We start from the raw sequence: 24,103 nt of genomic DNA, 5'->3' as shown, positions 1-24,103 counted from the left end.
GAGCATTCATCATGGGAAACAAAATGGCCGCTGTCCCATTAGTTCACACAAAACCTGTCCTGATCACAAGTTACTGTACAACACTGAGGTAAAGGGCTGCCTCATCCTCCTCTCTACTTGTCAGGGATTATGATCCTGAATACAGATAAGAACTTTAGCTGAATCTCTGGGAAATTTAGTTCATGAGGAGACATGAAGTACAGAGAGGACGGACAGGCTGTGGTAATGCGTTGCTGTGGTAATGATAGGGGCATGGCCTGAATGGGCTTTGCACCTCATGGTGCCATTGAGACATATGGGGCTGGTGGGTTTTGGTTCCCCCCCCCATTTTGGTTTTCTGTCGTGTGGTGTATGTGTTTATTTCTCCTCAGGTGAAGTAAGCCAGCTGGATACCGGGCAGCTTCAGGATTGGTCGGTTTAGCTGAAGGGTCAGTCTTTGTCATTGGTTAATCTGTTGCTGTCCGGTTGCTGGGCCTTGTTCTATTTTTATCTAGGTGCTGCATTGGCTAACAGTGCGGTGTGGCGGGAAGTTTACCTATTTAAGAAGGTGTCGTACCTGTGAGATCAGTCGCCGTGTCAAGAAGAAGTGAAGAGGCTTCTCCACGTCGATCGAAGAAAGGTCCGGCGGCGGCGGTGAAGAGCTCCGGAGTGGTCGGCATCTGGAAAAGAAAGGGGCGGTTGAAGCGGCGCCTGAAGCTGAGCAGCGGTACTCTAAAGGAGAAGTTGGTGGCAGCGGCGTCTGAAGCAAGGAAGACCGGCGGCTGTAGCTGTGAGGATCGGCGGCGGAAGAAAAAAAGACCGGCGGGGGCTGTGAAGAAGATTGGCGTCCGAGGCAAGAGGAGCGGCGGCGAAGATGGACCCTATTAGCACTGAAGCTCTCCTCGGCCACATTCGCAATAGAGCTTTTACCTGCGGTGGCGATGAGTGGTTGCGCAGGTTGCTGGCCGGGGAGGTGCTGATGGCTGAGGGTTCCGGAGTGCCGAGAATCGAAGAAGGCGCGACGGCGCATGCGCTGGAAGAGGCGGAGCTTTGGAGTCGTCACGACACGGCGGCCGGAAGTGCGTCATCAGTGGGGGCGAACCAGGAAGTGATCAGCCCTGCTGCAGCTGTGCCGGCGTCCAACCCGATCCGGATGTCGAGCAGGAGGAAAACACCCAGGAGGGCTTATTTGCCGCAGAGGAGTCCTAATCTGGGCAGGCACCAGCAGTCTCCTCCCAGGCCGGCGGTCTCACAGCCTGGTTTAGAGGGGATAGCTGTGTCGCCGCCTGAAGACCCAATCCAGCCTCCCAGGGGTGAGATTTCTGACAGGCAGACTGTTCTGGCTGTTAACCCTAACATTCCTTTTTTGCAGGATTTAGCTGTATTATTTAGTGAATTAGCTAAAGGTAGTAAAGTGAGGGCTGAGCAGGCGGTAGAATCGCCATCTGTGGCATGGACGGATCCCCCTTTGTCAGGGGCCTCTTTGGCTACTGGCGGAGGGGGTCCGGTTTTTGAAAACGCAGTTGGGGTTAATGAAGTGTGTTTGAAAGAAGCACTGTCATGTGAGGCTTCCCCTCTGGGTTTTCATCTGTCTAATGTTGTGAAGGAAAAAATTTGGCGACGTGAGTATGTGGATATTTTGTCACTGCTACCGTCGGCCAAGGAGGTTTTTAAAATGGATAAGAAGACAGATGAAAAGTCAGATGAGGAAAGGCGGAGAGGGGTGGTTAAATCCTTTAACAATTGGTTACAGGCTTTTTTAATTTATGCTTCTGTGTTAGTATCTAAATATCCTCAGCTGGGTGTTGGTCTTTTTCAGCATATTGATACCATTCTGGAAGCTTATCGTAATTTTGGTGGGCTTTCATGGTTTCACTATGATGAGACTTTTAGGCAGAAGTTAGCGGTGCATCCTGGTTTGAAGTGGGGTAATAAGGATGTAGGGTTGTGGTTAAGCTTGATGTTACCTCAAAGGATGGTTGCATCTAATAGGCAGCAGGTTGGTACACAGAATGTAATAAAGAAGGGCTTGTGTTTTGCGTTTAACGAGTCAGCGTGCAAGTGGTTAAGTTCGTGTAGGTACAGGCATGAATGCTCTGTGTGTGCGGGCCCGCATCCAATGTCTAGATGTTTTAAAAGGCCCTTTGGACCTCAGCAGGTTGGAAGTAGCAGGGAGTATTCAAAAAGCACGGACTCCGGTGAGCTTGCAAAACATGCCGCCATGGCTAGAATTTTACCCAAACAGGGAGAAAGCCAACCTGTTAATTAATGTTTTTTCTGTTGGTTTTTTCGTTCCAAAATTTAAAGGGCCAGGTTGTCTTGTTAGTGAGAATTTGAATTCAGTCTCAACGAATATGGGGATTATTAGGGAAAAGATTAGTAAAGAAGTGTTAGCAGGAAGAGTAGCCGGCCCTTTTATTGATCCTCCTTTTGAAAATTTTCATGTCTCCCTGCTAGGTTTAGTGCCGAAGAAAGCTAGTAATGAATTTAGGCTCATTCATCATTTATCTTATCCTGTTAAGTTTTCTTTGAATGATGATATTGATGATCAGTTATGTTCAGTGTCTTACAGTTCTTTTGACGATGCTATAAAATTTTTGAATTCTTTTGGTAAGAATTGTTTAGTGGCGAAAGCAGATATTAAATCTGCGTTTCGTTTATTACCGGTATGTCCTGAGGGTTTTAATTCTTTAGGTTTCAGGTTTGAGGATAGATTTTACTATGATATGTGTTTGCCTATGGGTTTTTCGTTATTGTGTTCTTATTTTGAAACGTTTTCTTCATTTATTCATTGGGTTTGCATGTATGATGTTAAAGTTGGTGGTTTATTGCACTATTTAGACGATTTTTTGTTTATTGGTCCAGCAGGTTCTGAGGTTTGTTCTAGATTGTTAGGTCGTTTTTATGAAGTGTGTAGGTGTTTTGGTGTTCCACTGGATGAGGAGAAGACGGTTTTACCTTGTTGTTCTATTGAATTTTTAGGCATAACTATTGACACTGTGCAAATGGAGTTTAGGCTGCCGGAGGAGAAAATTGATAGGTTACTGTCTTTAAAGGGACTCTGCCACCACTTTCTAACCCCCACTTTTAAAACTATAGTTCTGTCCATGGAGCCCCTGTGATTACAATGGTGTTGTTATATGCGAAATCTGCTGGCTCGTTTTGATAAAAAAACCTTTTATCTAACCTGTCAATCATGAGGATAAGGTGCCCAGGGCGTTTCTCCTGGTCTGAACATGCCGCCCGCCGCCGTTGGTGCCCAGCTCCTCCTCTGCCTTGAATTAGTGCCGCCTGAATGTGAAGAAATACGCCTCCGGCTCTCCCTCAGTCCCCCCTCCTTTTCTAAAATTTTGCGCGTGCGCACAGGCCTGTGCCTGATGCGCCCGTGCGGACTCATGCGCACTTCGCTCAACCTCCCGATAACGCGAACACTGCCGCACGCGCGGGATCTTAGAAAAGAAGGAGGGGGGACTGAGGGAGAGCCGGAGGCGTATTTCTTCACATTCAGGCGGCGCTAATTCAAGGCAGAGGAGGAGTTGGGCACCAACGGCGGCGGGCGGCATGTTCAGACCAGGAGAAACGCCCTGGGCACCTTATCCTCATGATTGACAGGTTAGATAAAAGTTTTTTTTTTATCAAAACGAGCCAGCAGATTTCGCATATAACAACACCATTGTAATCACAGGGGCTCCATGGACAGAACTATAGTTTTAAAAGTGGGGGTTAGAAAGTGGTAACAGAGTCCCTTTAATAAAAAGAATGTTGTTTCTTAAAAAGACTACGTTAAGGGAATTACAAAGTTTGTTGGGTTTGTTTGCCTTTGCGTCCAGAGTAATTCCTGTTGGTAGAATTTTTTCTAGGAGGTTATACATGGCTACAAGTGGTTTGAAGTTTCCGGGAGCGCATGTTCGTTTGAGCAAAGAACTAAAAGACGACCTTAGAGTGTGGGAGGAATTTTTTGTTAATTTTAATGGGGCTAGTATTTGGCAGGGTGATTTTGTGGTCGCTGAAGCATTGGGTCTTTTCACTGATGCATCAGGTTCATGGGGATATGGGGCTTTTCTGGACGGTCAGTGGTCAGCAGAGCCGTGGCCTGAGTCTTGGAGAGCAGCTGGGCTTACGAAGAATTTGGTTTTGTTAGAGTTATTTCCAGTTGTAGTGTCTTTGATTATTTGGGGGTATGAGCTGGCAAACAGGAGGGTTTTATTGAATACAGATAATAAGGGTGTGTTGTTTGCGGTAAATTGCTTATCATCTAATAATAAGCTAGTAGTTAAATTATTGCAGGTTTTGGTTAGATGTTGCCTTGCTAGAAATATTTGGTTGAAAGCTAAGTATTTACCAAGTAGAGAAAATGTTATAGCTGATTCTCTTTCTCGTGCACAGTGGAAGGAGTTTCAAGTGCTGGTTCCAGATGCGAAGAAAGAAGAAATCCCTTGTCCGGCCTACTTGTGGGAAATAATTTGTCATTGATTAGTGAACTCACCCGGAATTCGTTGGCACCCAATACGTGGAGTGGGTACGATTTAGCTTGGGGTAAATGGTTGGCTTTCTGTAATGAGAGGAATCTAGGGGTTTTTGAGGGTGACATAGGATCGGTGTAAGATTTTAGCTGTAATTTAGTTAGGATGGGTTTGGGGTATTCGGCTATTCAAAAGACATTGGCCGGTATATCTTTCTTTTTTAAGTTGGCAGGTTTGGCCCCGATTAATAATTCTTTTGTTGTGAAGCAGTTGTTGAACGGTGTTAGAAAGGATACGTTTGTGGCTGATACGCGTAGGCCTGTCACTTTTGAGCTTTTAGGAAAGTTGGTGTCGGTTTTAAATCAAGTAGCATCTTCATCTTTTGAGTTTCAGCTGTTTAAGTTGGCGTTCGTGTTAGCGTTTTTTGGGGCTTTTAGGTTAAGTGAGTTAGTAGCTGCGAATACGCGTTCAGTTTCTCAGTTACGTTTGTCTGACGTTCGGTTAGGTGTTGATTCAGTTTTTAAGTCAAAAACAGATCAGTTGGGTAAGGGTTCGGTTATTCGGATAAAGCTTTGATAAAAAGAATTGGTAGGTGGGATTCGGATTGTTATAGATTGTATGTTAGACCTAATTTAGTATGATGATGTTAATTCTTTTTCAGATACTGAGGAGATTAGAGTCTGGATTATGGGTCATTCGTTCATTTTCTGGGCGGAAAGGAGAACCTCGGTTCGTAATTATTCTCAACAAGTATTTTTTAATATTCCCTCTGTTTATTTATATTGGTTTGGTTTTAGAGGAATGAAATGGAGGCAAGTAGTTCCTATTTTAAGAGGAGAGTTACAATCACATCTTCCTCCGCAGGTAATTATTTTACATTTAGGTGGGAATGATTTAGGTAGAAATAAGACGTTAGATTTATTGGCAGAAATGAGAAGAGATTTAGTTTATATTAGTGAGCTCATCCCGGCGGTGGTATTAATTTTTTCTGAAATTATCCCTTGTTTTTTGTGGATTAATCCTCAGTTGAGATTTTTAGATAGGATCCGTAGGAGGATAAATAGAGGTTTAGAGAAGTTTATGCCAGAGGTAAATGGGTGGTCTCATCGTCATTTAGAGTTGGAGGGATCGATTCGGGGGTTGTATAGAGAGAATTTGGTCCATCTCTCAGATATCGGGCTCAATATTTTTATTAATGGTTTACAAGTTATGATTGAAAGGGCTGCGGTTTTATTGGGGGAGGGGGGGGGGGGGCAAGTTCGGATAAATCCTCACTTGCCTGTTGGTGTTAGTCACTCAGAATTCTGGGTGGACTTAAATTATTTCAGTATATGGACGTTAATATTATTCAATATGGTTTTATATTGGTTTAAAGTGGTTGAGTTATGTAACCCCCAAGAATTTAATAAAGACCGCGGCCTTTTCATCCATCCTGAAGTTTGTGTTTTATTATTAACTATTAATGGGTTATTGTTGAATATGGCACCATGATAGGGGCATGGCCTGAATGGGCTTTGCACCTCGTGGTGCCATTGAGACATATGGCACCACGAGGTGCAAAGCCCATTTTGGTTTTCTGTCGTGTGGTGTATGTGTTTATTTCTCCTCAGGTGAAGTAAGCCAGCTGGATACCGGGCAGCTTCAGGATTGGTCGGTTTAGCTGAAGGGTCAGTCTTTGTCATTGGTTAATCTGTTGCTGTCCGGTTGCTGGGCCTTGTTCTATTTTTATCTAGGTGCTGGATTGGCTAACAGTGCGGTGTGGCGGGAAGTTTACCTATTTAAGAAGGTGTCGTACCTGTGAGATCAGTCGCCGTGTCAAGAAGAAGTGAAGAGGCTTGTCCCGCCCGCCCTCCCTGCATTTTGTCGCGGTCTTTGTTTCATTTTAGGGGGGGTTAGTCGCTCAGAATTCTGGGTGGACTTAAATTATTTCAGTATATGGACTAAATAATCCTGGATAATAAGTGGTTGCAATTAGGGAAGTAGATGGTAATAAGTTAAACTTGTTGCCAAGTCTTAGATAAGCACAGCATCTACATATTTCACATATGTTTGCCACTCCCGGTATCTCATTTAACTTCCTGCTCCTGACGTGAGATATAGTAGACACTTGGCATCTCCCAATGGCATCCTTGGTATCTCAAGAATGATCCAACTCCACAAGGATTTCAGCGATGGTGCAGCAAGATCATAGAGTTGACTGCATTCTCAAGTTCCATGAGCGTTTATCTACATGGCAGCGCAAGGAGGTCCGTGCTTGCACAGTAATAATGTCAGGCTTTCTGTGCTCTCTGGTTCCACGAGTGCTCATAACAGCTAGATATTGTTATGAAAGTCTTGAGTGTCTCCATTAATCACTTGGTTATCCATAGAGCAGTGGCATTTATAAATCAGATGATATATGCAGTCATGTCCATAAATATTGTGACATCGACACAATTCTAACATTTTTGGCTCTGTACACCACCACAATGGATTTGAAATGAAACAAACAAGATGTGCTATAACTGCAGACTGTCAGCTTTAATTTGAGGGTATTTACATCCAAATCAGCTGAACGGCGTAGGAATTACAACAGTTTGCATATGTGCCTCCCACTTGTTAAGGGACCAAAAGTAATGGGACAATTGGCTTCTCAGCTGTTCCATGGCCAGGTGTATGTTATTCCCTCATTATCCCAATTACAATGAGCAGATACAAGGTCCAGAGTTCATTTCAAGTGTTCTATTTGTATTTGGAATCTGTTGCTGTCAACTCTCAAGATGAGATCCAAAGAGCTGTCACCATCAGTGAAGCAAGCCATCATTAGGCTCAAAAACAGGAAGGCCAGATTAGAGTTTGCAAAACGACATCTAAAAAATCCTTCACAGTTCTGGAACAACATCCTATGGACAAATGAGACCAAGATCAACTTGTACCAGAGTGATGGGAAGAGAAGAATATGGAGAAGGAAAGGAACTGCTCATGATCCTAAGCATACCACCTCATCAGTGAAGCATGGTGGTGGTAGTGTCATGGCATGGGCATGTGTGGCTGCCAATGGAACTGGTTCTCTTGTATTTATTGATGATGTGACTGCTGACAACAGCAGCAGAATGAATTCGGAAGTGTTTCGGGCAATATTATCTGCTCATATTCAGCCAAATGCTTCAGAACTCATTGGACGGCGCTTCACAGTGCAGATGGACAATAACCCAAAGCAAACTGCAAAAGCAACCAAAGAGTTTATTAAGGGAAAGAAGTGGAATGTTATGCAATGGCCAAGTCAATCACCTGACCTGAATCCGATTGAGCATGCATTTCACTTACTGAAGACAAAACTGAAGGGAAAATGCCCCAAGAACAAGCAGGAACTGAAGACAGTTGCAGTAGAGGCCTGGCAGAGCATCACCAGGGATGAAACCCAGCGTCTGGTGATGTCTATGCGTTCCAGACTTCAGGCTGTAATTGAAAACGATTTGCAACCAAGTACTAAAAAGTGAAAGTTTGATTTATGATTATTATTCTGTCCCATTACTTTTGGTTCCTTAACAAGTAGGAGGCACATATGCAAACTGTTGTAATTCCTACACTGTTTACCTGATTTAAAGCTGACAGTTAAAGCACATCGTGTTTCATTTCAAATCCATTGTGGTGGTGTATAGAGCCAAAAATGTTAGAATTGTGTCAATGTCCCAATATTTATGGACCTGACTGTAGTTACCAGCTTTCCAGTGGAGTTTTCTCCAACCACGCTGAATCACCTGTAGCAGGTCTAGTATATGGCGAGATCTCTCCCTCTTCTTTTGCACGCATTTCTGTTTTATTTATATAAGCATGCATATTCTTTACATCTCAGTCTTCAGCATTCCTGAACACTGCATTCTACATACATTTCAATACAGCAGTACTCTCTACTGAAGTGAATGGAAAATGCAGTGACCTATTGGTGAATAGGAGTCATCAGATGCTGCAGACAGTTCAGCATGGTGCATACAGATGAAACTCGAAAATTTTTTTTATTTCAGTAATGCAACTTAAAAGGAGTTGCATTAATGTAACTTAAAATTTGAATCAGGGGCGTAACTACCATAGTGGCAGACCATGCGACTACCAGGACTCTACCCTCTAAAGGGACAACTTTTAGCAAATAAAGCAGTAGAAAAATGGCCCAAGGGTCATTGAAAAGGGTTTAGGCTGGTTAGATCCTTGCTATGGGGTCCTTACTTCTCTATGTACACCACTGATTAGAATATTGTGAAAAGGTTCAATATTCTAGGCTCAAAGTGTCACACTCTAGTCAGCTAACTAATCCATACCCCCTGAGCAAAGGGTACCTCAAAATTGTGACTTTGGGTTTTCATAAGCTATAAGCCATAATCATCCAAGTTATAACAAATAAAGGCTTGAAATATCTCGCTTTGCATGTAATGAGTCTCATATGTTAGTTTCACATTTTAAGTTGCATTACTGAAATAAATTAACTTTGCACGATATTCAAATTTTTCGAGTTTCACCTGTATCACAGCATGATCACTGCCGGAAACACGCTCCGTGTGGCAGCATGATTTTCCGGACTGAACTCTGCTTCTGTGGCAGGATTGCAAAGCATTAGAGCGATTTATAATGCTGTGTGTCTCTGCCCGACTTCTGCTGTAATGATTTTTACTCACATAATGCCATCAGCACAAATCATTACAGCGGATTTACGACGAGGGTTCCTTCACAACAACTGCCTGCTTGGCTGTGGAGGAGAAAGTTGCATTTACATGCAGAGATCTCCCCACTATATGGGGATGAGCGATGGCTACTGCAGTTGTCCTCATACAGATTTATTGTTTCTAGGCTGCAGAGGCTGTTTACACAGAACCATCTCCTGCTCAGAAACGATTTAGGTGTCCCCATGACCGAGTGTTTCACTCGGCCATCAGATGATCTGCAGCACCTTTGGACAGGCAGATTATCAGGAACCAGCCTCAACTGCTCTATATGTGCGCTTAGGCTGAGTTAACACTTCAGTTATTTCCATCAGTGATTAGTAGCCAAAACTAGTAGTGAAGCCTTCACAGAGATCAGGTAAGGGAAAGATCTGCACCTGTTCTGTTTATGACCCGCACTTGGTTTTGGCTCACAATAACTGATGGAAATAACTGAAGTGTGAACTTGGCTCATTTTCATAACCGTGTTTTTTGTCCACCTCCGGTCTGCATTTTTCACAGATTGGATGAGTACCTATTCACTTCAAGATGTGGACAGCACATGGTGTGCATCCATATGTCTATTTGACAGCCCCACAAAACAAATAGAATGTATCCTATTCTTGTCCGTTTTGCAGACAAGGGTAGGACATTCCGTAAAACACACAGTCATTATCCATGTTTTGCAGATCGACAATTTGTGAACTGCAAAAATGGCAATGGCTGTGGGCATGAGCCCTTAGCGCAAGGAAAAGTACAATGCCAGCAGGTCCTGAAAGTCTGCATGCTGGGAGATGTAGTTTTCCAACAGACAGAGGAGAAAAAGCCTTGTAATGACTGCCTGGGTAAGCCTGCCTAAGGGGATCTGTAAGGAAGGATGTGTCTTGTCTGTATATACCTCCTTCCTCTTGGGTCTCTGTCCATGGTACAGCCCTCCTGTGACCCCTCTGCTGCTGCTCGTCATGCTGCATACATTTTGGTGAGCGACTCTCTCATGTTATCCTGCTGACGCATAATCTGCACACACTGCAGGATGTTAGTGAGCAGCAGTAGTTTAATGAACAGCGCATGCACAGCAAGAAGCTGCAATGTGATAGGTGAGGAAGCCGCCATGAAGGAGGAGGCAGGACTCGGGTCTCCAGATGACATCCCAGCTATGTGACCACTTAATGTATTTAAACTGCTCAGTTTGTGAACGCTGAAGTGTCTGGGAAGGCAGGCAGTTATTGTATACTGACATCAGCTCACCTTGTTTTCCCTGGGGAAGTTAGCTGTAGACAGACACAGCAGTATTGTGAGGGACGCGGTCGACAGCAGCAGCTTAGTGCGCCATATTATGTGACTGTGATGTCATTGTCATGTAACATGGCAGTAACATGGCAGAAGGGGCTCTGTCAGGATGGAGATCTAAAGACATGCTGGGAGTAGTTGTGTCAAGATAAATCACACAGGATTCACCATTCACAGTAACCGATTGTCAACACCCATCTACTCCCTCATGACCTCTGCATGGCTCACAGAGCATGCCTAGAAAAACCTCCCACAGAAGCCAGTGACTCCCCTCCAGCCTATCGTGCCTATGGCCAATGATGGCTGCTGTATAGCATATATCCGAATATGGTTAAAAAGGTTGTGCAGCCTGTTTATATTGATGACCTGTCCCTAGGATAGGTCATCAATATATGATCTGCGGCGGTCCGGCAACTGGCACCCCCACCGTTCAGCTGTTTGAAGAGTAGGCAGTACTCCATGCGAGCACGGCTTCCTCTTCATTAGGCCTCAAGTACACGAACGTGTGTGTTTTGTGAATCCGTGATTCCCATTTTTGCGGTCCACAAAAAAGAAAAAGAAAAAAAACATGCAGGAAATTGTCATAATTGTCATTGGCATTCAGTGACATTTCACTACAACAGATCCACAAAAACAGATAACACACAAATAACATCTGTGTGGCATCCTTTTTTGTGTGGACCCAGTGAACTCAATAGGACCATGGACTGCATTCTGTGGATAAAAGTAGGACATGCTCTATTTTTTTGCGGGGCCATGGAATGTACATACAGATGTGGATAGCACATGGTGTGCTGTCCTCATTTTTTGCAGGACCTATTGAAATGTGTGGGTCCGCATCCAAAAAACGCAGATCACATGCAGACAAAAATAATAATAATATGGTCGTGTGAATGGGGGCCTTATAATGAGGAGGATTAGGTTCCTGGGATGGTCACCAGCGTTGCGGTTCCACTAGGTACCACAAGTCTATCTATAGTAGTCATTAATTAAAGAGAACCTGTCACCAGGATTTTTGGTATAGAGCTGAGGACATGGGTTGCTAGATGGCCGCTAGCACATCCATAATACCCAGTCCCCATAGCTCTGTGTGCTTTCATTGTGTAAAAAAAAAAAAAAGATTTGATACATATGCAAATTAACATAAGAGTCATATCTTACTTGTGTGACCAGAGAAGAGTCATATTTTCAAGCTCTAACACATCTTAGGTTAATTTGCATATGTATCAAATCTGGTTTTATACACAATAAAAGCACACAGAGCTATGGGGACTGGGTATTGCGGATGTGTTAGCGGCCATCTAGCAACCCATGTCCTCAGCTCTATACCCAAAATCCAGGTGACAGGTTCCCTTTAAAATTGCACCAACAATCATTTTACAACCAGTAATTCATATTTATTATGGAATTTCCAGTCTTAGATGTAGGAGCTATTGTGTAGCTGCATGTTCATATTTCCACTGTCTGGTCCATAATATACATACACATCCGTTAAACCTGTGCAATAACCAGGAATAAATTAACATATCCACCTTCCGCTTAACGGGAACCCATCAGTTGTGATATGCTGCCCTCACTGAGGACAGCATAGTGTAGTGACAACATTAAGCACTTTTAAAGAACTGACTTGCTAAACTTTGCAGAGCATGCTAGCAGACAGACAGATACGAGTCTGCCCACTCCAGATGATGATTGACAGGTTTCTTTCCAAAGCACAACAGTAAAGAAAACTGTCAATCATCGCCCGAAGGAGGGCAGGGCAGTGTGCTTCATCAGACTAATCTCTCTCAGTGCTGGAATGCAGTGCAATGGTTAGCAGGTCAGTTCTGTAGAAGTGCTTGATATCACGGCAGTGACAGCACGCTGAAATCAGGTGGTCTGTCACTACACTATGTTATCCTCAGTGTGAGCAGCACATGGCAACCGACAGGTTCCCTTTAAGATGGTTGCCACCAGCCATTTGAACACTGTATGGTGTGGTGGGCGTCTTGAACAGAACCACAAATAAAGAATGCACATAGAATCCAATTTGAGGCGGGTTAAGTAAGGTGCATAAAACCTGGAGTGAAATTAGGAGAGAAAAACAGGGCTAGCGGGGTTGTAGTCTTTTTATGGGGCTACTTCTCTTCTAAATGAGGCGTCCAAGGTAAATTCATCATTTGCTCTTTTCAGCTTCCAGGGCATTGCTTACTGCTCCTTTGAGTGCTACATAAAAAGAAAAGAACAATCATGGAGTAGTCACAGAAACAGAGCAGTCACTTGTCTTCATAACTACCAGTGGTGGCAAGAACCAGGCGATGATACCGGAAACTCCAGCTAATATGCATAGTTTATCATGTGTACAAGGGAATAAACTGTATTCAGAGGGCCTAGTACAGAAAGCATTGCTCAGTATGCAGCTACATACCCCCAAGAAAGTTAATATTTGCCAAATTATTGCTTATGAGGTATAAGGAAACAGGAGGAGACCGTTTATTTTTGGTTTTTTTCCCCCCTTTTCTCTTGAAAGCCAGAGGACCACGCTTTCTTCATCCGTGCAGCATACCGCACAAAAACATGAACAAGGTTGTGGTCTATCGCAGGTCCTCTCCATAAGACCTCAGGGGGGTAACCTGTAAGGGTACCACAACCCCGAAAATCCTTGTGACAAACAAATGTGGAAAGTGAACACACGGTGAACAGAAAAAATAAAAATAAAAAGTCAATGTGTGTTGAAGCTCAGCCCTGACATTCTGCCAGGCCTAATGGCCGGGCAAAGAATAGAGGTGAGTGCAATCAAAATGTGAGAAAGTGAAGCATGTGCAAATGTGCCATTACTCAGTGGGCTCCCACCCCCAGCGAGTTCAGGTACTTCTGCCTCAGGCTTTCAAACATCTCAGCCCCTGGCTTAGATCCGACAGGGCCTTTGGTCAACTAGCATGGGGCACTATTGGCCGAAGCAGTACACCCTAGGGATGCCGTGTGGTTCTCTGTTCTCATCCTGGCAGTAGCTCTGAACCACCAGGACTTGAAAAGAACAGATACTACACTTTATCTTAGCCAAAAGGCTGAGAAGGAGAAGACAAGTGATCTACATGCTGGCCATAGACAACTAGATGATCCTATCTCCCCAAGTATCCATTTGTCTACTGCCACCATGAACTGGCTACAAGGCAGCTTATGGACAATGCCCTTGTGCTAGTATTAAAATACTTTCAATAAAAGAAAATCAGCATTCACACAATTTATCTTGATAATAAATACAGCTAAATTTTTTAACTCGCTACCAGCAAGTAGTATGGTATGGTAGAACATAAAGGACACTTGCTGTACATGTAGATTTTCAAGAAATAGGAGCAGGGCAATGGCCACAAGCTGCAGTGGCTCTTGATACAATACAAAGGGTGGTCTTGTAATGCATTCTAGCAAATTCTAGGTTGTCAGACATAGCAGACCAATGTACTATTTGGTAGATCCTTTGTTTTGGAGGGAGTTGGTAGTAGAAAGCGGTTGACCCATCAGGACAACCCCGTGTCTACATGATTAGCCATTATGTACACTTCTACATTCAAATGAAGGGGTTAACCATATCATTTGTGGTTGTGTTGGGCCTTTCAAAGCAGGGTCCTCTTTATTAGCGGCTCTCTGCTCTGGCTTGTACCATAACCAGTTATTTCAAAAGTCATACTATGAGATATGCTCATAGTTTCCAGAATGTAAAATTTAGCAATCTCTTATCAGAAATGAAGGTGCAGCTACACAATGATACCAAAGGTTCTTCATATCCATACAATACTGCTAGATCAATAGCCCGAGTCTCTGCTACACGCTGACTGACAACCCTCATAAACAAAGGACTTTAACACAGATTTTAGTACTTTGGTCTGTTGGAGGATATCCAGTGTACTGTGAGAGGAAAGCTTACTAACCAGCGAGTATAGAAACCCCATCGTGTACAGAACTAGAAACCTTTACAAGGAACTCTAGAAGCTACATTGGAGAGCTCAGCTGAACGATCCAACCAGCAACATGGTCAAACAGAAACCTGGGCTTCCAAATGTGGCCATTCATGCCATACATTGTACGTTAAGCTGACATTTTCCAACCAGAATGATCATGTTTGTGGCGGACAGAGGTCTGTTCTCAGCCACTGAACTACATTTTCAAATGGTAGTCAGCATAAATTTGCCGTTCGCCTGACTTTTAGATTGTGTATATGGGCAGCTTCAGAACTTCTACAGTCATGTAGTCCAATACTGTGATAAGAATGCCTTTCACTATTTAATGGAGGCCACATAGCTGCTTGGATAGACCACAAGAGGACACCACTCTCCACCTTCTCGCTGAATTAGGCATATTCTTATAGTCTGAGGCTGTGTGGCCTCCTGAAGATGGCAGGACAGGTCTCTATAATTCCTGTGGGTGTAAAAGTTACAAAGCTCCAATGGTCTAGTCCAGTGGTGGCGAACCTATGGCACACGGGTGCCAGAGGTGACACTCTGGGCCCTCTCTGTGGGTACCCGCACCCTGGAAAAAGTCTATGGTGTACCAATACGCCTTAGACTCTTCCTGCCATTCATGAACAGCACAGGCAGTGCACTGAATGCAGGCAGGCTATTATAGCTAAATTATAAAGTACATGGAAGATATACTGTACTGGGATTCAGGTTAAATTGTGATAAATAAGTGGTTTTAGGCTGCAGTTTGGGCACTCAGTCTCTAAAAGGTTCACCATCACTGGTCTAGTCTAATAAATAAAAGTGCTGTAACTGTAGGATTGCACGCCGACAGCTGTGGGTTTTGGACAAAGAACAGGTTCACGTTTTCTGAGTGCTAGCTCTTTATCTGTGCACAGAGCTAGACTTTTTCTAACCCGTAAGCTGGAACATAGGATATTATAATGGAGTATCGTCGAACTGAGCTCTCTGCCTGGTTTTAGGTACATACAGAGGTGCTGGGAAGAGCCTGCTGGCCTCCCGTTGGAGCCAGAAGAGATCTGCCGCTGGTTAGAGTCTGCAGGACTGTGGCATTACAGAGAAAGGAAGAGATTTAGAGAAGACACAGAACACAGGACAGAATCTAAAACCCCATATATGATACAACATACCTTGTCTCGTGACATTTTCTGCAGTGCTCAGAGCGTGACCACCAAGATCACTTACTACACTATCCACCGTTTGCTGATGCTTTAAGAAAAACGGTCGAATGAAGCGGCTGTATATGCTCTGGGATCCATTCCATGAGAAGGGAGCCATACACCAGAGCAGGAAAGCACACTGTAGGGAAATAATTTGGTATGAAGTAATGGATTAAACACACTTACCTATATATCCATCTACACAAACACACCTACATATGTAGGTTTCTTCAATTTGTTATACTAAGCCTGATGAAGAAAGCAAAGTGGTCTTAAAAGATTGCCTTGTAATATCATTGCTTATATTAAAAATGGTCTCATATGTACCTGCAAGACTTTTACAGTTTCTCTGAATGAGAGTGATGACATTTTTCTGCTGGCTAACACGGTAATAGATTATTATTTTTTCTCTTTTAAATCATGCACCTAGTCATGCAGTCTGCCTTTTGTGAAAGAATGGGTCGTCGTAAAGAGCTCCCAGAACTGAAGCGTGGTACAGTGGGTGTCATCGTTGTAATAAGTCAGTTGGTATGCGAGGATCGGTAAAGATAGCGGTCAGCAATAGTTGTATTATTTCTGCGTCCAGCTTTACTCTGCACTTAGTGTTGTCAAAAATGCCTAGGTAATATAGTCTACAGTTTTCTTCTCACCTTTCCCAGATAGTAAAACGGAAACCAGAAGAGAAATATATCCGAGAAGAACTCCACTACACTGAACACTCCATAGACAACCCAGTAAGTCAGCCATATTGTGTCATCGGATTTATCGGCACTTTCAATAGCTTTAATCCTGGAAAACAACAGACATGGACAGACAGCTTTAGAAGAGCCCTAAAGGGGTTGTCCCATAGTAACAACTCATCGCTTATTAGCAGGATAGATGGCAAGTATGTAATCAGCTGGGGGCCCAACCTTTGGGACAATGAGGGTCCTTCCGAGCCCCCCCCCCCCCCCCAAGTTAATGGAGTGACAGTCACATATGCACGCTGCTGCTCCGTTCACTCTGCCAGAGATAGTCACACCGACAAGCGAATGGAGGCTCCCCAAGCTGCCTAACTGACAGCGCTGCATATATCGCGCCTGCATAGCTAGTCCGAGTAAGAGCGCAATCAGAGTGGGGAGAGCCCCTCGCTGCTCCATGCACAAATAGTATAAATCAAGTCACGTCTATACTTAGCAATCCTGTGGATAGGCGATTAGTTGTTAGGGTGGGACAACCCCTTTAAGAAGAATACATGATCGGAAAATGATGAATTAAAAATTATATTAAAAATAATTCTGAAATTCCGTAGTTTTCATACTGGTCACTAAAGACACTTTTAGGCTGAATTAACAGCAATAATCATGAACGAACAGCTTGTGCCTGGTAATTGTAACAGAGATGAGAGCTACATGTATGTGCAAGAACCATCCCCTCTGTATCGGGAGAAAGTATTACTACTGTGATAGTCCCTACACAGATTCACTGCTTGGCAGCAGATTCCTGTTTACACAGAGCGATGTGCTGCCCACAATAATAACTATGTGCCGTATACACAATAGGAACACATAATTAGCAGCACATTTACACTGGACAATTACTGGGAACAAGCTTTCATATGAACACTCATCCTGATAATTGCCCCAGTCCCTGGTCCTTGAAGAATGGTCTTAAAGGGATTCTGTCACCTCTCATAACACAAATTCAGATTTTAAACCAGTCATGCTCCACAGATTACCTTGAATCGGCTTTGCTGTTCTATACTGTAATCCGTCCAGTAGTTTTGCTGAAAAACGACTTTTATAATTATGCTAATTAATCCTGAAGGTGCCCAGAGGAGCGTTATGTTCCACTTTGTGTGCCCAGTAACGCCCCCCCTGCAGTGCCCAAAACGCCTTCCTCCTGAATCCCTAACCGCCCACAGCGTCTCATCCCTCTCCTCCCCCTCCCTGACGGCCGAGTGAAGTCTCGCGCAGACGCAGTACCCACTGAGGGCTGCGCCAGTGCGATTTGCTGGAGACGAAGGACGAGGGAAGAGCAAGCATCGGACATCACTGGGCTCGGCGCATGCCCAGTGACGACGATGAAGCTCCTGCCCTCAGTCTCCAGCAAATCGCACTGGCGCAGCCCTCACTCGGCCGTCAGGGAGGGGGAGGAGAGGGATGAGACACTGTGGGCGGTTAGGGATTCAGGAGGAAGGAGTTTTGGGCACTGCAGGGGGGCGTTACTGGGCACACAAAGTGGAACATAACGCCCCTCTGGGCACCTTTTTTTCAGCAAAACTACTGGACTGATTACAGTATAGACCAGCAAAGCCAATTGATATAGCAGATTGATATTTACAGGTAGTTTCATGAAAAAGAGGATGTTGGACCCAGCCAATCTGATATTGATGACACATCTTGAGAATACGTCATCAATATCTACCCACTGCGCAACCCCATTAAGTCCACCCCCATGTACAACTATCAGTGACTGACAGCTATCTTTGTATATACACTTAGGCCCCTTTCACACGGGCGAGTATTCCGCGCGGATGCGATGCATGAGTTGAACGCATTGCACCTGCACTGAATCCGGACCCATTCATTTCTATGGGGCTGTGCACATGAGCGGTGATTTTCACGCATCATTTGTGCGTCGCGTGAAAATCGTAGCATGCTCTATTTTGTGTGTTTTTCACGCAACGCAGGCCCCATAGAAGTGAATGGGGCTGCGTGAAAATCGCAAGCAAGTGCAGATGCGGTGTGATTTTCACGCACGGTTGCTAGGAGACGATCAGGATGGGGACCCGATCATTATTATCTTCCCTTATAACATGGTTATATAGGGAAAATAATAGCATTCTGAATACAGAATGCATAGTACAATAGCACTGGAGGGGTTAAAAAAAATAATAATAAGAATTTAACTCACCTTAATCTACTTGTTCGCGCAGCCCGGCTTCTCTTCTGTCTTCTTTCTTCAGGACCTGGGTAAAGGACCTGTGATGACGTCACTGCGCTCATCACATGGCCCGTCACATGATCCATCACCATGGTAATAGATCATGTGATGGACCATGTGATGAGCGCAGTGACATCACCACAGGTCCTTTACCCAGGTCCTGAAGAAAGAAGACAGAAAGAGATGCCGGCTGCGCGAACAAGTAGATTTAGGCGAGTTAAATTATTTTTAATTTTTTTTTAACCCCTCCAGCCCTATTGTACTATGCATTTTGTATTCAGAATGCTATTATTTTCCCTTATAACCATGTTATAAAGGGAAAATAATACAATCTACAGAACACCAAACATGCCGATTTTTCTCACGCGCGTGCAAAACGCATTACAATGTTTTGCACTTGCACGGAAAAATTGCGCATATTCCCGCAACACACCCACATCTTATCCGGGCAAATAACATGACGCCCGTGTGAAAGAGCCCTTACACAGAGAATGCCATCAACCACTGATATCACCTCTCCCGTGTACAACTACCAGTGACTGACAGCTATGTTATGTATACACACTTAGGCTTCTTGCACACAAACTTTTTTTTTTTCCATTTACATTCTGTTTTTTGCATTACGTATATGGAACTATTCATTTCAATGGTACTCCGTATGCATTCCGTTTCCGTATTTCCGTTCAAAGATAGAACATGTCCTATTATTGTCCACATAATGGACAAGGATAGTACTGTTCTATCAGGGGCCAGCTGTTCCGTTCCGCAAAAAACGGAATGCACACGGACGTCATCCGTATTTTTTGTAGATTCGTTTTTTGAGACCACAAAATACTGAAAAAGCCATACGGTCGTGTGCAAGAGGCCTTACACAGAGAATGCTATCAATCACTGATAACACCTCCCCCAGTGACTGACAGCTATGCATGTATACACACTGACAGAGAATGTTATCACTGATAACAAGGCCTCCGTGTACAACTATCAGTGACTGACAGCTATGTATGTATACACACTTACACAGAGAATGCTATCAATCACTGATAACAGCTCCCTCAGTGACTGACAGCTATGCATGTATACACACTGACAGAGAATGTTATCACTGATAACAAGGCCTCCGTGTACAACTATCAGTGACTGACAGCTATCTATGTATACACACTGACAGAGAATGTTATCACTGATAACAAGGCCTCCGTGTACAACTATCAGTGACTGACAGCTATGTATGTATACACACTGACAGAGAATGTTATCACTGATAACAAGGCCTCCGTGTACAACTATCAGTGACTGACAGCTATCTATGTATACACACTGACAGAGAATGTTATCACTGATAACAAGGCCTCCGTGTACAACTATCAGTGACTGACAGCTATGTATGTATACACACTTACACAGAGAATGCTATCAATCACTGATAACACCTCCCTCAGTGACTGACAGCTATGCATGTATACACACTGACAGAGAATGTTATCACTGATAACAAGGCCTCCGTGTACAACTATCAGTGACTGACAGCTATGTATGTATACACACTTACACAGAGAATGCTATCAATCACTGATAACACCTCCCTCAGTGACTGACAGCTATGCATGTATACACACTGACAGAGAATGTTATCACTGATAACAAGGCCTCCGTGTACAACTATCAGTGACTGACAGCTATGTATGTATACACACTTACACAGAGAATGCTATCACTGATAACAGCTCCCTCAGTGACTGACAGCTATGCATGTATACACACTGACAGAGAATGTTATCACTGATAACAAGGCCTCCGTGTACAACTATCAGTGACTGACAGCTATCTATGTATACACACTGACAGAGAATGTTATCACTGATATCACCTCCCCTGTGTACAACTATCAGTGACTGACAGCTATGTATGTATACACACTGAAAGAGAATGTTATCAATCACTGATAACACCTCCCTCAGTGACTGACAGCTATGTATGTATGCACACTGACAGAGAATGTTATCACTGATAACAAGGCCTCCGTGTACAGATATCAGTGACTGACAGCTATCTATGTATACACACTTACACAGAGAATGTTCAGGCCCCCCAGAGCGTTTCGCTTGGGGGACACATGGGGCAATGACACCATGAATTTTTGTATTTTGGGATGGTTTATTTCTGGAGTTAAAGGGGTTGGCCACTTTCTGGTTGCTGTTGAAAGGAGTGTTTGTAAGATGGCTATATGGCCCTAACTAATATGTTTTCATGATTTTCTGAGTCATTTTCTAAATTTCATATGGTATGGTTCCTTGCTGACCAAGTCTTTTGAGCTATCCACATAGAGATCCTGTACAAAAAATGGCCGCTGATGGAGGGTCATGTGACCAGGCAAAAATAACTTCAGACACATAACTCAGCCTTCTCCATTCAAATACACTGCACCTGCATTATTGGGAGTTTAGCGCAGTGTGTTAGAATAGCGGAGATGTCACATGACTCCATCAGCGGCCAATCCCTGCGCTTCCCATCTATTTCAATGGGACAGAGTGTGCCGCTCAGCCCCACAGAAGTGAATGGAGCACTGGCCACCCTCCATTTATTCCTATGAAATACAGCTGAACAGCACACTCGGCTATTTTCAGAAGTCCAATTGAAATGAATAGGAAGCGCACCACACAAGCGCGGCCACCGCTCCTTTCACTTCTATGGGGCTGACTGAAATAGCTGAGCCAGCTGTCGGTTATTTTCTGCACTCCCATAGGGGTGGAGGGTGTGTGCCCTCCAGCACTTTATGGGCACAGGTGCCAGAGGTGGGAGCCACAACTATCATCCTAGCGATATGCCCCCAATGTCAGAGATGGGAATACCCCTTTAAAGAAACAGTGGTGGGTCAGCCACTTGGCCATTTCAGTAACTCTGCCTACCCTGGCCAGCGCTTACTGCGATTTTCCCCATGCAAGGGCAAGATGGAACAACAACTTTACAGGGTTTGTCTGGGCTTTTTCTATTGATGACCTATCCTCAGGATAGGCCAATCTGATATTGATGACCCATCAGCCGTAGGAGGAGACGGTCTCTCTTCTCTCCTCCTGCTCTGCTGCTATGTCCATGGAACACCAGCAGCGGCGAGCAGGAAGAGAGAAGGCACGTGCCGTCTCCTCATACAGTGATTGGCGGGGGTCCGACACCTGAGGATAGGTCACGAATAGAAAAAGCCTGGACAACCCCTTTAAGTGTACAGCCATCTCCCTAACACTCCTTTGATACAGACAGATCAATAGTGAGAGGGTGATAAGACTCCTCTGAGAACATTCCCCCACACATTAGAATACTGGACGACACTTGACGCCACCAGATAGAAGGATCGGCAAGCTGGAATTCACCGCTTTGAGCCACTGTTCCTGCAGGGGATCTGACAGCGGATCATCCTCTCTCCATACAGAAGTCATGCTCAGATCCACCAAGTTTACGGGGTTAAATGAGCGTCTCAGGAGAGTTGCCGGCCAAAGACTCCGAAGCATCGGTGACCACCGATTCTCCCAGATGAAAAGTCGCTAATACTTACGATCTGTACGCAGGGTACACAAAGCCAATTAAATTGCAGACCAAAGAAGCCCCATAGCCAAACACCAGGTACAAGCCCAGAGAGCAGATGGAGCCTGCGGAGACAGAAGCGCGCAGGGTTAGAGGCAATTCACACTACTGGACAGAAAGGCAGCTTTTTATACAGCAGGCTCAGCGGGCAAAATGTGATATTTATCTCCATGTAATATCCACAGGCGTTCAGAAGAATTAGCGCATTAATGAGGCAGTAATCCTCCTGTACCGGGGCCACATGATTAGTGTCACCAGACAGGACGCCGCCCCTCCCCCACCTCAGCAATGCTTATCAGTGTAATACTGCAGGGCAGTATTTTATATATATATATATATTTTTTTTTTTAGTGTGTGTGTGTGTGTGTGTGTGTGTGTGTGTGTGTGTGTGTGTGTGTGTATATATAAATAAAACGTGTGAGATATATATATATATATATACACACACACATAGATCACACCTACAATACATATATCATACACTATTAAGGTATGTGTGTGATCTAGATAGATTATTTATTTTCTAATTACGCAAATGAATATGCCATGCTCAGGTGCATTTACACCACAGGCTGTCCATGACCGAAGTCCCCGTATAGCGCCTACCGCTGGCCAGGTAATACTTCTTGACGCCGGTCTTCTCCTCCGCTTTCCCCAGCAGTCTGGATACTATATTATCCCCATTCAAGTAGTTGGTGAAGCGTTCCCGCAGAGACGGCATGGCGACTCTACCGACCCCGGCTAACTGCTCGACTAGGTGATGTCTGGCTTCAGGCTACGGGCGTCATGTGACCATTAGCCAATCCATCGAGGGGGCGTGTCCACGGCGTGCAGGTGCAGGGTGGCTCCTGGCACTATTCTAGTCGGCGGGGCAGCCGGAGTTCCCAACCAGCTCTTAAAGGGCCACTAACCCTAGGAAGGGAGCTGAGACGACAGGGGTGCCGATTTCCTGTATGCCTTGCTTGTGTCCCATGATAATCCAGCACCCTCAGACCGCCCTTGTCTATGCACAGACCAGTCCTTCTGAGCCTTGCACTAGGATATTTGGATGGACACCACATACTACTACTCCCTGACTGCCATACTCTCCTGCCCACACTGAAATGCAGAAAAGGAAAGAGAACAAAATCACCAAGTGGCGCCTAGCTGCGACCAAAATATGTAACCCTTAGTATAAAATATATATAAGGGAATACAAAATACTGGGAATGACAGACCCCTTCCTCAGGGGCAGTGAAGGTATTACACATATACAGAGTATTTTATGAAGCTTCTGTATATGTTTAATACCTTCCCTGCTCCTGAGGAAGGGGTCTGTCATTCCCCGAAACGCGTTGAGCTTACCTGACTGATTTATTAAAGGAATATACCAGAAGTACAGAGTGTTGGACTGCTGTATCTTCCAGCAATTCTACAAGAGGGCCAGGCGAGGGAGGTGGTTGTTTTGGGCGTCTTGAGCTTTATCCCATCACACCCCTCCCTGGTGAAGTGAGTGTGGTGTATATCACCTTTTTATACGTATTTTTGAATACCTTTTAGCGTTTCCCCATATGATACTATCTACCAGATGTCAGATGGTCTAATCATATGGATATTGAATACTAATGGTTCTCCTTTTAATTGGTAAGGGGTACTCACTTACTTCCGGTCCTTATTAATAAGTGTACAAAGCCACAGATCCCCCACAACACAGCGTCCTCCACAGATCCCCCACAATACAGCGTCCTCCACAGATTCCCCACAACACAGCGTCCTCCACAGATCCCCCACAACACAGCGTCCTCCACAGATCCCCCATAACTATGTCATACCCAGCCGCGTCAGCGGCTCATATGGGAAATTCCAAGCAAATAGACCTCTAGCCCAATTCCTTTAAAATATTGCATCGCATATCGTTATCGCAATTTTTAGGGCCCTAATCGCAATCTCACAAAATTCCCATATCGTGCAGCCCTACTGTATTGTCACTATATAGCACTTCTGCTTATAGTTTATCACCTACGGCTGCCCTGCTCTTTCTTAGCTTCCTACCTGTCATTTTCATCTGTACCCAGGATATTTTTCTATCCGTCATACAC

The 24,103-nt window shown here is 44.4% G+C and overlaps 1 protein-coding gene and 1 pseudogene across 1 annotated transcript; both read right to left on the bottom strand.

The window, feature by feature from the left end:
* Window positions 1–12,498: 12,498 nt before the first annotated feature.
* REEP6 (receptor accessory protein 6) lies at window positions 12,499–22,794 on the bottom strand. The gene is made up of 5 exons (XM_044283445.1): window positions 22,632–22,794; window positions 21,997–22,090; window positions 16,172–16,310; window positions 15,492–15,660; window positions 12,499–12,610 (listed from the first exon to the last, which is right to left on the bottom strand). Exons 1-5 carry the CDS (start codon window positions 22,744–22,746, stop codon window positions 12,561–12,563), a joined length of 567 nt encoding a protein of 188 aa, XP_044139380.1. The 5' UTR covers window positions 22,747–22,794; the 3' UTR covers window positions 12,499–12,560.
* Window positions 13,355–13,464, bottom strand: LOC122925232 (annotated as a pseudogene).
* Window positions 22,795–24,103: the final 1,309 nt, after the last annotated feature.

The sequence above is a fragment of the Bufo gargarizans genome, chromosome 1 (assembly GCF_014858855.1).
Source record: "Bufo gargarizans isolate SCDJY-AF-19 chromosome 1, ASM1485885v1, whole genome shotgun sequence".
Classification (NCBI taxonomy): Eukaryota; Metazoa; Chordata; class Amphibia; order Anura; family Bufonidae; genus Bufo; species Bufo gargarizans.
This window is presented reverse-complemented; position numbering and strand designations above follow the sequence as displayed.